We start from the raw sequence: 14,193 nt of genomic DNA, 5'->3' as shown, positions 1-14,193 counted from the left end.
GAACCCCAGGGCTGGGGTCTGAGCTCCCTGCTCCCCCAGAAGGACTTGACTGAGGGGTCCTGGTTGTACCCACAAGCTCTGTTGTGGACTGTGTTCCTGTTGTCCAATAAACCTTCTGTTTTACTGGCTGGCTGAGAGTCTCAGTGGATCCCAGGAAGAGGGGGGCAGGGCCTGGACTCCTCCACACTCCGTGACCGGGACGCAGAGCAGTGGGGGGGGGTGGCAGAAGGGGGTGGGGGCACAGTGGGGTGGGGGGCACAAAGGGGTGGGGTCACAGAGCAGGGGGTGAGGGCACAGAGCAGGGAGTGGGTGCAGAAGGGGGTTGGGAGCTCTCACTTCTGTGCAGCTGAGCATGTTTTCAGAAGTGGTCAGTTATTTGGGGTGCCCAGGGCAACCCCCAAGGGCTGGAGTTTGGGGAGGTGGGTGCCCAGCCCCTTCGCAGGTCTCCAGCTTGGTCCCAAATGGCTCCTCCCGCCTGAACATTTTGGGCTTCCTCCTTGCAGCTCCTCTGCCAGTGCATTGCACCTCCCCCTGGGGTGCTGCCCCCCCCCCCCACTCCACCACAGGGCACCTTGTTTGTGGCTCTGGGGGCTGCTGCTCAAGGTCCCCAGCCCGAGCTCTGGGGCCTTCTGGACCCAACGGGCTCGGGGGCAGGGAGCAGGCAGGGGGAATGTTCCTGATTCATAGGAGTCTTGTCTGGACAGGGCCAGGGGGGCACAGTGATGTGCCCTGAGAACTGCAGCTCAGGGCAAAGGGGTTGAGCCCCCCGAGGCAGGTTCCACTCCCTGAGGGCCCCTCCCCCCACTTATGGCTGCCCCGGTGCTAATCGCGGAGGGGAGGCCTCATGACACTTCCGTGCTGGGCCTCCCCCTTGCAAATGTGTCAAACTAGGGTGATGGAAGGGGGGAGGAAACAGGAAATGGGGGGTCCATGTGGCTGGAGGGGGGCTGGGCATGGCAAATGGAATGGGGGGTCCTTGTGGCTGGTGGGGAGGGGAGCCATGCTGTGTGTCCTGCTGTGACGTTATTGACCTAATCTGGGACCGTATAGATCATTGTTGCAGCCAAGGTCCTGTCGTGGCACCAAATCTTGTATAAGGGGGGTCAAATGAGGTGTCTCAGACACGGTTATGGTTTGCTGGTTAGGATGATGCTGTCTATATGTGGGTATCATTTTTGTAGTTGAAGTTATGAATATTGGCTCTACACTGTCTGAAGTTCAAACTTCTGCTCTGCTTCTGGGTGACACCCCAGACAAGTTGGTGTCCGCTCTGCCTAGCCTGCCTGATGGCCCATTAAGGACCATCAGCGACACAACTGACCCATTGAGAGAAGGCAGACACGCCTGGGGACTCAGCCCAGGGACAGAACTCTGAGGTGTTTCCAGGCCATGGGATGGGCAGCTTGTCCTTGGGACACAGACAGCAGAGACCACATGGCAAGAGACTGTAAAGAGCTGCTGCAGCTCCTCCATCTTGTCTTCAGTCCTGCTTCTGACCTCCGGAGGGACTTGGCTGCACTGACCTCTGAACTAAGGACTGAAAGACCCTCCCAGTTGGGGCTGTTCTCCAGGGACTTGATTTGAACCTGCCGTTTATTCCATCCCTGCTGCAAGCCTGAACCAAGAACTTTGCCATCACTGGGTGTCATTGATTCCATTTCACCCATTCTAGCTCTCATCTGTATTTCTTTCCTTTTAGGAATAAACCTTTAGATTTTAGATTCTAAAGGATTGGCAACAGCGTGATTTGTGGGCAAGATCTGATTTGTACATTGACCCGGGTCTGGGGTTTGGGCCTTTGGGATCAAGAAAACCATTTTTCTTTTACTGGGGTACTGGTTTTTATCACCATTTGTCCCCATAACAAGTGGCACTGGTGGAGATACTGGGAAACTGGAGTGTCTAAGGAATTGCTTGTGTGACTTGTGGTTAGCCAGTGGGGTGAGACCGAAGTCCTCTCTGGCTGGCTGGTTTGGTTTGCCCTAGAGGTGGAAAAACCCAGCCTTGGGCTGTGACTGCCCTGCTTGAAGCAATTCATCCTGAATTGGCACTCTCACTTGGGTCCCGCCAGAACCAGCCTCGTTACAGGAGCTGAGGTGGGTTCCCTACAAAACAAGACAAACGCACAGGAAAGGGGAGAGAAACGAACAGCTAAAAGGGAAAATGCAGCTTCTGTCTCTGTTGTTGACTCTCACTTAACCTCACTGCTGGAAAAACGGGCCCAGCCCACGGTCTGACCAGCCACGCTGAGACCTGGCAAACTCGTACCAGAGTTGGGCTTGCTTACGGTATTGCTTTTAGCTTCCTCCAGGTGCAGGCTCACTGCTCTGTTGCAAAAGGTGCAGTTGTCTGGGCAGCCTCCTACGGGCTCTCATTAACCTGAGACAGAGAGAGGGTCAGGAGAGAGGAGAACAAAGGAAAATGGCCCAGAGGTGCTGACAGCAGGACCCTAAGTCTGACGTCCCAGGTGCCATTCAGACCAGGAGCCAGTGGAGGTGGCATCAGTTCCTTCTGCCTGGCCCGCTCTGGCTAGGGCGTCGCCAGGACCAGGACGATGAAGCCCAGCACTGTCTGGTGGGTCTCAGGACATGACTGGCGGGAATGGTGAAGCTGAGTGACCCCCACCCCCAGACAAACAACGTCCGGAAGAGGCAGCAGCCTCATCCCGCTGGTCACCATGCAGGGCGGTGATTCCCTCCCATCTCTAGAACCTCACAGCCCCTGGGGTGTTCCCTGCAGAACCCCCAGGCTCAGGCCCCCCAGTACCAGTCTCTTGGGCTCCAGCTTTGCCTGACTTTATGAGCAATTTTGTGTCACAGGCTGTGTTGGGCTTTTGTTCCAGCACAGAGCGCTTGCCCCCTTCCTCCCCCAGGGCCTGTGGGGATCGGGGGGGGGAGGGGGGAGGGCAGCCGGAGCACGAGAGCCCTCTTCAGAGAGAGCAGGGGATGGAACCGGGGGTGGGGGGGCTGCTCCAGGAGTCTCTGTCAGGCCCCTGCCGGCCTTACGCTGGGGAGAGGCCACACAAATTAACTTGCCCTGGGGGGCATGCAGGCTTGGCTGGGCAGCAGCCAAGCAGGCTCCCCACGCACCCCCCCTCCCAGCCCAGCTGGCGGGCCACAGCCCTGTGCCGCAGGCCCTCTGCAGGGGTGGTCAGTCCGCAGCTGCGGACGAGGGTGGGCACTCCAGGCCGGCAGCTGCCGACTCCAGCAGCCTGGGTATTTCCAGTGACACCACAAGCAAGAGCCTGGCGCTGAGTAGCCGTGAGCCCTGGTCCCCGCAGGGTACGCCGGGGAGAGCAGGAGGGGGAGTGAGGGCAGGATAACGGTGACCACAACGTTTGCAAAGCAGGCGTTGTGACAGATGTGGAACCGGCGTGTAATCAACAAGCAGATTAAGCCTTCGGGGTTAGGGGTCGCCTGTCTCTCTCCACGGGTGCAAAAAAGACACGGGATTTAGCCTGTCTGCTCCCAAACGGCCATTGTCATCTGCCCTCCCTGGGCGCGCTCAGTGGGGGGGCTGGAGCAAGCGGGCTTCGTGCCTACATAAGAACCCCCCCATGGCTCAGGAACCCACCCCAGCCTCCTCTGGCCCTGCGGCTTAGCACGCCCACCCTGGCTTTCCCTCGGCCCCTGGCAGCCCCCCACAGTCCCTGGCTATTGATGGTGAGAGGGATGTCTGTGGGGCCAGGGCTCAGAACCTGCAGGAGCCAGGGTCAGAGATGGCAGCCCCAATTGGCCGCCCCCGTGCAGGGGGCTCCCCCACATCCACGGAGCTGGCGTCTTCCTGGATTTAGGGGGAGCCCCAGGGAGCCAAGCCCGGCTGAAAGGCGCTCATCCCTGCACCCCGGGGCAGGCGGGGGCCAGGAGCCAGACGGGGCCAGGCCTGGGAGGATGTCTGGGTCCTGCTCGGTGGTGGGCGACGTGGCTGTTTCCTGTTAGCAGGGCCTGGTCGGAGGGCGAAAGAGAGAACAGAGAATCCCAGGTGCAGCGGGCCCGGGGGCAGGGACACAGTTACTTACTCAGAAGCAAAGCAGCTCTTGGCTTGTGGGCTGGGTTGTGCAGGGGCTGTGCACAACCCAGGCACCCCCAAACAAGCAGGCACCCCCAAACCAGCAGCCCCACCCTGGCTCTGAGGCAGCTTTCGCCTCCCCCAGGGGCACAGAGGGAAGCAACAAGGTGGCTGCGAAGCCCGTTTCCCTCCGGCCCATCTCTGCAGCTGAAAGCCAGCCCCCTTGCCCCTGTCCACCCCGCACCCCGCACCAAGGCTGGGAGCAGAGCAGTGTCTCCGGGAGTGGGGACCTGGACAGGGGTAAGGGGACCGAGGCCACAGCTGGGGGTGGGCGTGGAGCCCTGGGCAGGGGCCAGCAGCCAGGACCCTAGGAGCAGCACCCAGGGCGTTGGGCTAGGAGTGGGGTGGGCCCCGGGAGCGGAGTCCTGGGAGCGGGGGTGGGGCCAGCAGCCAGGACCCAAGCCCCAGGTGAGATGAGGGATTGGGGAGCAGAGTGTGGGTGGAGGGCCAGGAGCAGGGCATAGGCGTGGGAAACACCCCTAGGTTTTATGCATGGAGCCAGCAGCTGGGGAGCGGGGTGCAGGGCCAGCAGCCTTGCATAAAACCTGGGGGTTCTGCAGCATCTCCCCCGCACCCTTACTTTCCGCGCCTATGGCCATGGGGGGCCATGAATGACAGTCACTGTGTGCTGGTCCAAGCAGAAGCTGGGCTGACCCCTCCGTGCCACCCCGCCCCACACAACTCCTACGGGCCACTTTGCATTCTCCCCTGGTGAGGAAGGATCGCTGCCCCTGCCAAGCGCTTCCCCCCCACCCCCGCTCACTGCCCCTTGCTGCCAGCTTGCCAGGGCGTGGCAGCTGCCCCTTTCTTGGCACTAGTGGAGCGGGGGAGTCAAAGCCCAGAGCAGCAGCACATGGAAACGGTGAGAGGGATGGTAAGAGCCACAGCCCAGCTGTGTCCTTTGGGCTGTTGTGTCCTTTGCTCCTTGCACAACAAAGCTCAGAGGAAGGAATCCCACAGGCATGGTGGGGCCCAAAGACCACGTGTACTGGCTAGATACAACATGCCAGGCCTGGCTCCATGCACACACGGCTGCGCTGATGGGGGGTCAAGCGGCTTCTGAAACCCAGGACACGGTGAGCACCAGTAGAAGGCTCACAAATTTTAAAGGGACACCCCCCCAGCCCCCGTTCCCAGGCAGCCCAGACTGGCTGGTGGACTGGTGTTGGCAGCTGGGGTGTGGGGGTCTGAAAGGCAAAGCAGGGATAAGCCATTGCAAAGATGACTCGAGCCTCGGAGAAAGGGGGGATTGTGAGATTATAACTGCAAAAGGCAGAAAGCCTATTAACGACAGGAATCGATTTGCTGCCGACACGGAGAGAAAAGCGGTTCCCCTCCCCCTCCCCCTCCCCCTCCCCCTCCCTCTCCCCTGCCATGTCCTAATCTGCATGGTAATAAAAAGCTTAAGAATTTTTGTGGGGGTCAAGTCATAAATCCCACCAGTGTATTGGAGTGGGACCGTCTGGGGTGACACCTCTGCTGGGCCAGAAGGGCTCAGCCTCCAGGGAGCCCCCCGGGGGGTTGTGACGACAGCAGCTGCCCCTTGGTCCAAGAACAAACTGTTTCCTGTGTGAAGCTGCGTCCTGAAAGAGGGACTGTCCTGGTTCCTTAGGGAGGGTGAGTCCCTGTCACAGGGCCAGGAGCAGCAGGCCAGAGCCCCATTGGTGTCAGTGGGGCCAGAGCCCCGCTGGTGGGACTTGGCCTCGTTCCATTCATTCAGCTACACTGGTCCACAGCAGCCAAGGGTCTGGCACGATTCGTGTTATCTGCGACACAGAAGCCCTGTCATGGCCCCGGACCTCACTGTGGCTGGGTGCTGTACGTTACTAGGTGCATTACGGTAGCGCCCAGGAGCCCTGGGACCCATTGCGCTGGGTGCTGTAGCTTATTAGGTGCATTACGGTAGCACCCAGGAGCCCTATCCTGGAGTAGGGGCCTATTGTGCTGGGTGCCGCACAAGCCCAAAACATCTCGCTGGTCCCGGCCCCCGAGAGCTCCCAGGCTGTGCAGCCCCAGCTCCATCACGCCGTTGTGGGGGCTTCTCGGGGGACTCCGGACAAGTTCATCCCAGTAAGTGGCCCCCGATTCATGAGCGGCTCGTTTCCAGGCCTGTCTCCCAGGGGTCAGGCCCAGCACCCCGCGCCCTGACCATGGGCTAGCAGGGCAGCTGGCACCAACGGCAGCTGGAGAAGCAAAGGCCCGGCAGGCACCGCGTGCCCAGGGCTCTGGGGCTGAGCAGGGTGTGCCGACCCAGGCTCGCTCCCTTGGCCCCAGCCCACGCATGCTCATGGGGTTTCCGTTCAGTTTGCTGGCAGCTCTCGCGCTCTGCAGCCTACATCCCCATGGCCGGGGCACCCACCCTGCCACGTACCACAGGGCCCATTTCCACGAAGCGTGGGGCACGGAACTGTGCTCTGTTCAATCTGGCACCAGCGCTCAGGGTGTTGGCTGGATGCCTCTTGTCACCGACGCAGGGCCTCGCCCCGCCCTGGGGTCACCTCCGGCGCTCAGGTCCCGTGGGGGCAGGTCTTGGATTCTGAGATCAGCTCTCGGTATCAGGTAGGGCACGTGGTCAAACCACAGGCCGCGTCGCACTCGGGGGTGGCCGCGGCAGAGCCTCGAAGAAGCAGGACGCTTGCTGCAGCTTCACAATGACAGAGATGCCTTCCCCAAACCAGGTGAGGGGCTGCAGGGGCTTTCCGGGGCAGGAGAGGGGACACCACTTGCTTGTTTGAATGTAAAACCATTTTCTCTGATTGGTTTTTCCGATCGTGGGTTTGAGTCATGAGCACCTGGTCCCAAATGGGCCCACCTGGGATCCTCCAGCCCATGCAGGCTGGGATGGGTTCCAAGCCCGGAGCCTGGGGGCTGGGAGCAGAAAGGGACGTCGGGGCCCCGATCCTGCAGTGAGCTCCATGCTGACCCCTGCACCCACACAGAGCTCCAAAGCTGGCTCTGCAGGATAGCTGCTCTCTGCCCAGCCCACCAGGTACAGACACTGTGGGTCCCATGTCCCAAAGGCAGGGCAAAGCTCCACACTGGGGTCTCAGGGGCCGGGCGGTTGGGAAAGGCCAGCGTGGGGCCGCTGGGAAATCACACTGTCCCTGGGCAGTTCTTGGGCTCCGTCCGGCCCCAAGACACCATGAGCAGCCGCGTGTAGTGTGGGGCCCAAGGGCTGCTGTGAGGCAGGAGAAGGGAAGCCAGGCCCAGTTGCTGGGGTTTGCAGCCCCTTAGGGTTCAGCGCGCAGCCCAGTCAGAAGGAAACTGCAGGCCAGGGCCAAATTGCTGGTGTAACCATGGCAGTTTCCCTGAGTCAGCAGCACTCAGTTTGCCGATTTACCCGAGCTGGGCTCTGGCTCCGCGCGGGTCTGAGCTGCAAGGGACAGAATCTGCGCTCTGATGGGATGGGATCCAGAGTGGGGTCTCCAGGCAGGGCTGGCCCCAGGTGTCCAGGGGCATCCCAGAGGACATCTGATCACCCCGGGGTCCAGAGAAGCTCAACGGGTTTTACACGTTTCTTCCCCCAAACATCTTGATTAGCAATTCAGGCAGCCACAAAGGGGAAAAGACCTGCTGGCCCCTGGGAAATCCCCCCACGAAGGACAGCACGTTCCCCATGTCTGAATGCCGGTGTGTGTCCACCGGTGCATCCAGGCTCAGCGCAGCATCACTGTGTGGGGTCCCAGTGCCTGTCTGTGGGGCCTGACGCAACTCATGAGACAGACGCACCCTCACCTCACCCCATGGGCACCTGATCTACAGAGACTCAGGCCCAGCATGGGTCAGTGACCGCAACTCCAGGCCTGAATGTCGAGCTCTGAGCAGCTCCGGTTCAGGGTGCCGAGCTCCGGTTCTGGGTGCCAAGCTCCGGTTCTGGGTGTTGAGCTCCAGGCAGCTCCAGTTCTGGGTGCCGAGTTCCAGTTTGGGGTGCTGAGCTCTAGTTCTGGGTGCTGAACACCAGTTCTGGGTGCCGAGTGTCAGGCAGCTCCGGTTCTGGGTGCCAAGCTCCAGGCAGCTCCAGTTCAGGGTGCTGAGCACCTGTCCCCTCCATGACGCTCCCGTTTCGCACTCTGGTCACTGACACTTTCGTTGTTCGTCAGTGAAATGCCGAGCTGTTCAGGGCCTTGAGCTGCAGCCCAGGGCTGGGGGTGCTGTCCAGGTGCCCACGCTGCCAGGCTTCCAGGAGTTAAAGGAAAGCACAGACGGGGCTGCCGCTCCCCCTTCCTGCAGGGCATCATGCCAGCCTGGCCCTCTCCCTACCTGGCAGCCCCCGGCACATGAGTCCCCAGCCCAGGGAGTGACACAGCAGCTCTCACAACTGGCAGCCCGGAAATCGCCCCCGCTGATCAGGGCTGGGTGTGAGACAGAAACGCAGTCACTGAATCCAGTGGCTCTTGGTGTGGCAGGGCCCGTCTCGAGGCACCAGCCATCTCCCCTGGGCTCAGCCTAGCTCCTACAGAACAGGCGCCCACATCACACAAACCCACCAACCCAGCGGGCACCAGCCAGCCCCCTCACTGGCAGCCCCAGCAGGGGACCCGGGCTGAGGGGCCAGAGAGACTCAGCTTCTCTCTGGGGCCTGTGCAAGGCGGGGCAATGGGGGGCCAGCACCAGACTGGCACAGGACCCTTCCAGCTGCCCAGCCTGGCAGCATGTCCCTGGGGGTGAGGGTCCCGGGCTGGGCTGCAGGGCTGGTTGAGTGGGGCTTGTGCAATGGACATTGATCCCCTTGCTCTGCAGTGCTGTGGGTTGCTGTGCGGTGCTGCGACCTGGTGTGTGGTGCTGTGGGGTGTTGTGTTGTGGTGCAGAGCAGCATCGCAGTGGAATGCTGTATTGTGTTGCTGGGTAGCTGTGCTGTCTGGTGCTGTGTTGTGTTGCTCTATGGTGTGATGCTGTGTTGTGTTGCTCTGTAGCTGTGTGGTGTTCCTGTGTTGGTGTGCGGTGCTGTGCAGTGTTGGTGTACTGTGCTGTATTGCAGTGCTGTGTTGTGTTAATACGTTGCATTGCAATGCTGTGTTGTGTTGCTGTGTGGTGTAACCACGGTGCTACGTTGTGTTCTGCGGTGCTGTGGCTGTGCAGTGCCATTCTGTGTTGTTGTGTAGTGCTGTGTGCTGTAGCTGTGTGGTGCTGTGTTGTGTTGCTGTGTGCTGGGGCTGTGCAGTGCCGTGCTGTGTTGTTGTGTAGGGCTGTGTCGCAGTGCTGATTTGTGTTGCCGTGTGCTGTAGCTGTGTGGTGCTGTGTTGTTGTGTAGTGCTGTGTGCTGTGGCTGTGCAGTGCCATGCTGTGTTGTTGTGTAGTGCTGTGTGCTGTAGCTGTGTGGTGCTGTGTTGTGTTGCTGTGTGCTGTGGCTGTGCAGTGCCGTGCTGTGTTGTTGTGTAGGGCTGCGTTACAGTGCTGTGTTGTGTTGCCGTGTGCTGTAGCTGTGTGGTGCTGTGTTGTTGTGTAGGGCTGTGTCGCGGTGCTGTGTTGTGTTGCTGTGTGGTGTAACCACGGTGCTATGTTGTGTTCTGCGGTGCTGTGTTGTGTTGCTGTGTGCTGTGGCTGTGCAGTGCCGTGCTGTGTTGTTGTGTAGGGCTGCGTTACAGTGCTGTGTTGTGTTGCCGTGTGCTGTAGCTGTGTGGTGCTGTGTTGTTGTGTAGGGCTGCGTCGCAGTGCTGTGTTGTGTTGCTGTGTACTGTGGCTGTGCGATGCCACGTTGTGTCGTTGTGTGGTGCTGCGTTGTTCAGCGAAGCTTCTTGCTAATGACCCTGACGAAGTTTCGCCCTCACAGACCTTCAGCCCCTGGGCGGCCGAGCCCCCGGTCACCACCGACTTCTACGATGAGGACGAGGATGGGCTGTTCCCGGGCGGGGGCAGCCCCCTGCCCGAGCTGTGCGAGAAGGGGCCCGTGCACGACTTTGCCCGCACCTACCAGCCGGCCGCCTACCTGCTGCTGTCGCTGCTGGGCGTGGCGGGGAACGGGCTGGTGCTGCTCACCCACGCCCGCTACCGCCAGGCCCGCTCCGTGACCGACGTCTGCCTGCTGCACCTGGCCGTGGCCGACCTGCTGCTGCTGCTGACCTCGCTGCCCTTTGCCGTGACGGGTGCGCTGCAGGGCTGGCTGCTGGGCACCAACGCCTGCCAGACCCTGCAGGGCTTCTACGCCCTCAACTTCTACAGCGGCTTCCTCTTCCTGACCTGCATCAGCGTGGACCGCTACATGACCATCGTCCGGGCGCAAGTTGCCTGCCGTCTGCGCCCCCGGGCCCGCTGCTACGGCTGGCTCGCCGCCGGGCTGGCCTGGCTGCTCTCCACCCTGTTGGCACTGCCCCAGTTCGTCTACAGCCAGGCCAAGTGGCACCAGGGCCGCGAGCTCTGCAGGGTGCTCTTCCCTGCCGGCATTTCCAAGGCAGCCCGGGGAGCCACCAACCTGGCCCAGGTCATCCTGGGCTTCGTGCTGCCCTTCCTGGTCATGGCCTCCTGCTACACGGCCGTGGCCCGCACCCTGCTGGCTGCCCGCAGCTTCCAGCGGCACAAGGCCCTGCGCGTCATCCTGGCCCTGGTGCTTGTCTTTGTGGTCCTCCAGCTGCCCTACAGCCTGGTGGTGCTGCTGGACACGGCCGACATGCTAGGCAGCCGGGAGATGAGCTGTGCCCAGAGCCGCCGCAAGGACCTGGCTCTGGTGGTGACCAATGGCCTGGCCTTCACCCGCTGCTGCCTGAACCCCGTGCTCTACGCCTTCGTGGGCGTGCGCTTCCGGAAGGAGCTGCGGCTCCTGGCCAGCGATGCTGGCTGCGTGGGCCAGGCACGGGATGGGCAGCGCCCCAGCTCCAGGCGCCGGGCATCACTCTCCACCTGCCTGGAGATGGTGTAGGGGCGGTGCTGAGTGGGCTGGCCCAGGGCTCAGCCCTCTGCCCTGCCAGCCGGGAGGCCAGGGCTCCCCTCCCCGGCTGGCAGGGGGCAACTGGGGCAGGCTCATGGGAGGAGGCAGGGTCATGTTGTTACAGCCCCCTCCTCTGGCCACTCCAGGGGCACTGTTCACTGGCTGGTGCGGGGGGGGCTGGGGCGGGGGCGGTCTGTATAATGCCCAGCGCATGGGGGGAGGGGGCTAACACCCAGCACACTGGGGGGGGGGGTGTCATGCCCAGAACACGCGGGTGGGGGGTGTCTGTGTAACATCCAGCACAGTGCGGGGAGGGTCCATGTAACACCCAACACTCTGGGGGGTGGGGGTGTCTGTGTAACGCCCAGCACACTGGGGCTGTCTGTGTAATGCTCAGCACGTTGGATGTGGGGGGGGTCTGTGTAACACTCGGCACTCTGTGGGGTATCCGTGTAATTCCCAGCACAGTGGAAGGTCTGTATAATGCCCAGCACATGGGCAGGGTGGGGAAGGTGTAATGCCCAGCACGTGGGGGTGGGTTGTATAACACCCAGCACGGGGTGGGGGAGGAATTGTGTAATGCCCAGCACACTGGGGGGGGTCTGTGTAATGCCCAGCACACTGGGGGAGTCTGTGTAATGCCCAGCACATGGGGGTGGGTTGTATAACGCCCAGCACGGGGTGGGGGAGGAATTGTGTAATGCCCAGCACACTGGGGGGGGGTCTGTGTAACGCCCAGCACGGGGGGGGGGGAGGAATTGTGTAATGCCAGCGCATTGGAGGGTCTGTGTAATGCCCAGCACTATCTGGGGAAGTGGAAAAATAATCAGGCTTCCTCGTCTTCTTCCCCTGCAAACCAATAAAATGCCCTGGGCACCTGTGTGCTCTTGTTATTCATGTGCATTTGATTCTTCATTAACTCCCCTGCTCCGGCCGCTCAGCTGCAGTGATGACTGGCCCTTTAAAGGGAGCTGGCTCTCAGCCTCCCTGCGACCTAGCTGGCTCCCATGTGCCCTGCCCTGGCCTCTGGGACAGAGAAGGGAAGGCCCCGGGCCTGAGAGACACTACCGGCTTCAGCAGGGGCCTGGAGTGCGCAGGAGACTTGACTCCAGCCAGGTGGGCCTGGGAGCAGCTGCTGGGGAAGGAGCAGGGAGCAACACACTGGGGGCCAGGCCAGGCAGCCTGGGAAGCTCAGCTGGGCGGAAGGGTGTGGGGTGCCAAGTGTCTGAGTGACTGGCAGAGCAGCTCCTCAGACTGGAGGTGCTGGGTGCAGCCTGCAGCTGGCCAGAAGACTCTGTCTTTCCAGCAGGCCAGACAGCCAAGTCACTGAGGGGAAACTGAGGCAAGGATGCTGCAGGGCCATGCCATGATGGGGTGCTCGGAGGCGGTGACCCCGTTACATGCAGTCTCATGATCAGAGCCAAGAACCAAGAGTCCAGGAGCTATAGACGGCAAGGCTTCGGGGCCTCTAGGGTCAGGACCGGCACCTGGCCAGATGCTCTGAACCTTCTCCCCCCACCCCGTGTGTGTTAATGGCCTATGGCTGTGTCAGCAACAATGAAGGATGGGGCCACATGTTCCCAGAGCTTCCCAGCCCCCTGCTACCAAATGCCGCTTTGCCAGGCAACCTGTGGGCCGGGGCTGGTGGTAACTGCAGCCGGCCTCGCTGGAAAGCGTGGCCCTGGAGCTGCAGCTGCAAAAGGAGGGGACGGCTGGCTGGGCAACAGGGGGGTGGCTGGGTGGCGGGGAGGGGAACCAGCTGGCTGGCTGGGTGAGGGAGCTGCTTAGCGGCTCTCAGAGGGGTTTGCAGTGGTCCCATCGTTCCTCTCCAGGCCCTGGCTCACCTACTGGGAGCCTCCCTTGTCTCTGCCCCAGGTCCTGAGGGGCAGGATGCGGAGTCGGGGCATCTGTGCTGTGTCAGTTTCCCCCATTGATCAAGCTGACCCCGCGTAGCCCCGGGCGGCGGCAGACACTTAACGAGCTTGTCAGGTGCTCCCCTGCCCCGGGGCCGATGCTCGGTTGAAAGCGAGGGTCGTTCTGGCAGGAGAGCAGCGGGCCGGGAGCCAGGAGGAGCCTGGGGGTGCAATGGGCTAGAAATGGGACATGGCCAGGCCCCCGTGGGGTGAATGTCTCTGACCCTCTGGCCAGGGATGCCCTGCAGGGGGCAGTAGAACCAAACTCTTCAGCCTGGTCGCTTGCCGTGCCCTGTGGTTAGTGGCCCAGACAGGTGAGTCAGCCCCGTGCCAGAGCATCTTGCAGGGTTGTGGGGCTCAGGGGCGTCCAGCCCCTCCAGGCCGGTGCCCAGCCTGCTCCCCTTTGTCTCCTCTGGCCCCATCCCCCAGGGCTGAGCAGTAGGCATTAGGGGGGCAGGGGGAGGGTGTTCTCTTCTGCCCTTGATCCCTGGCTCTTGGCTGGCAGACATGGCTACCCACACCGGGGGTGGGGAGAGGAGCAGCCCTGGCTGGTGGCCCGCACAGGGCACCTGTGTATGGGAGTCACAGCTCAGCTGTAGTCCCCTCCCCCTCCCTGCACGTTGGGCTGGCAGAGCGTCTACATCTCAGTGCAAGGCCCACCCCGACCCCAGGTCCCTGGGGAGAAGGGCCCGGCCTCCCTGTAGTCCTGTGCTCGGAGTCAGCCAGGTTGGGAGCCCAGGGTCTCTCCCTGGATGGCAGCATGGGAGGGGGACTCCCCCACCTGAGGTGACAAGTTTCACAACCTCCCGCCCCTTTGGGACCCCACTAGCCTGGCTGTTCGGTTACTCTGCAAATGCCTTGCAATAATGGTGAAATGGGGCTAGCAGAGCCCCCACACCCCCTTCTGGTGGCATGCTGAGCAGATGGTCAGACGTCTCACCATGCTCCTGTGAGATGCGCCGGGGCACCCATCCCTGCTGCACCCTCTCCCTGGCACTGGGGCTGGGCACTGGGGCTGCCCACACCGACGGTGCCATCCCTGGAGCAGCAGGAGCAAGCTCATGGCCCAGTCCTGTGCTGGGGATTGGCTCCTGGGGCGGGTTTCTGCCATTGTCCAAATCTGTGAGGACTCCCGGTTTCACCAGGGTGGGGGCAGCATCTCTCCTGCCCAGCGGGGCAGCTGCCACGGGCACAGGGGGACCCGAGTCCCACACAGACACTTGACACAGCACGGCGCTGTTCTGTGGGCTTGTGGGCAGCCCCACGGCGTGGGCACACCTGGGATGTTGGCAAACACCCACTCAGGGCTGGGAGGGGTGGGGTGGGACTGCCAAAGCCTGACTTCCACAG

The 14,193-nt window shown here is 62.0% G+C and overlaps 1 protein-coding gene across 1 annotated transcript; it reads left to right on the top strand.

The window, feature by feature from the left end:
- Positions 1–6,719: 6,719 nt before the first annotated feature.
- On the top strand, positions 6,720–10,921 carry CCR10 (C-C motif chemokine receptor 10; the record flags this gene model as incomplete). The annotated part of the gene is made up of 2 exons (XM_084615919.1): positions 6,720–6,746; positions 9,839–10,921. The coding sequence occupies 2 exons, from the start codon at positions 6,720–6,722 to the stop codon at positions 10,919–10,921; spliced, it is 1,110 nt and encodes a 369-aa protein (XP_084472045.1).
- Positions 10,922–14,193: the final 3,272 nt, after the last annotated feature.

This window comes from Lepidochelys olivacea (assembly GCF_965140295.1).
Source record: "Lepidochelys olivacea isolate rLepOli2 genome assembly, chromosome: 27".
Classification (NCBI taxonomy): Eukaryota; Metazoa; Chordata; order Testudines; family Cheloniidae; genus Lepidochelys; species Lepidochelys olivacea.
The sequence above is the reverse complement of the archived record's forward strand: the minus strand, read 5'-3'. Positions and strand labels throughout refer to the sequence as shown.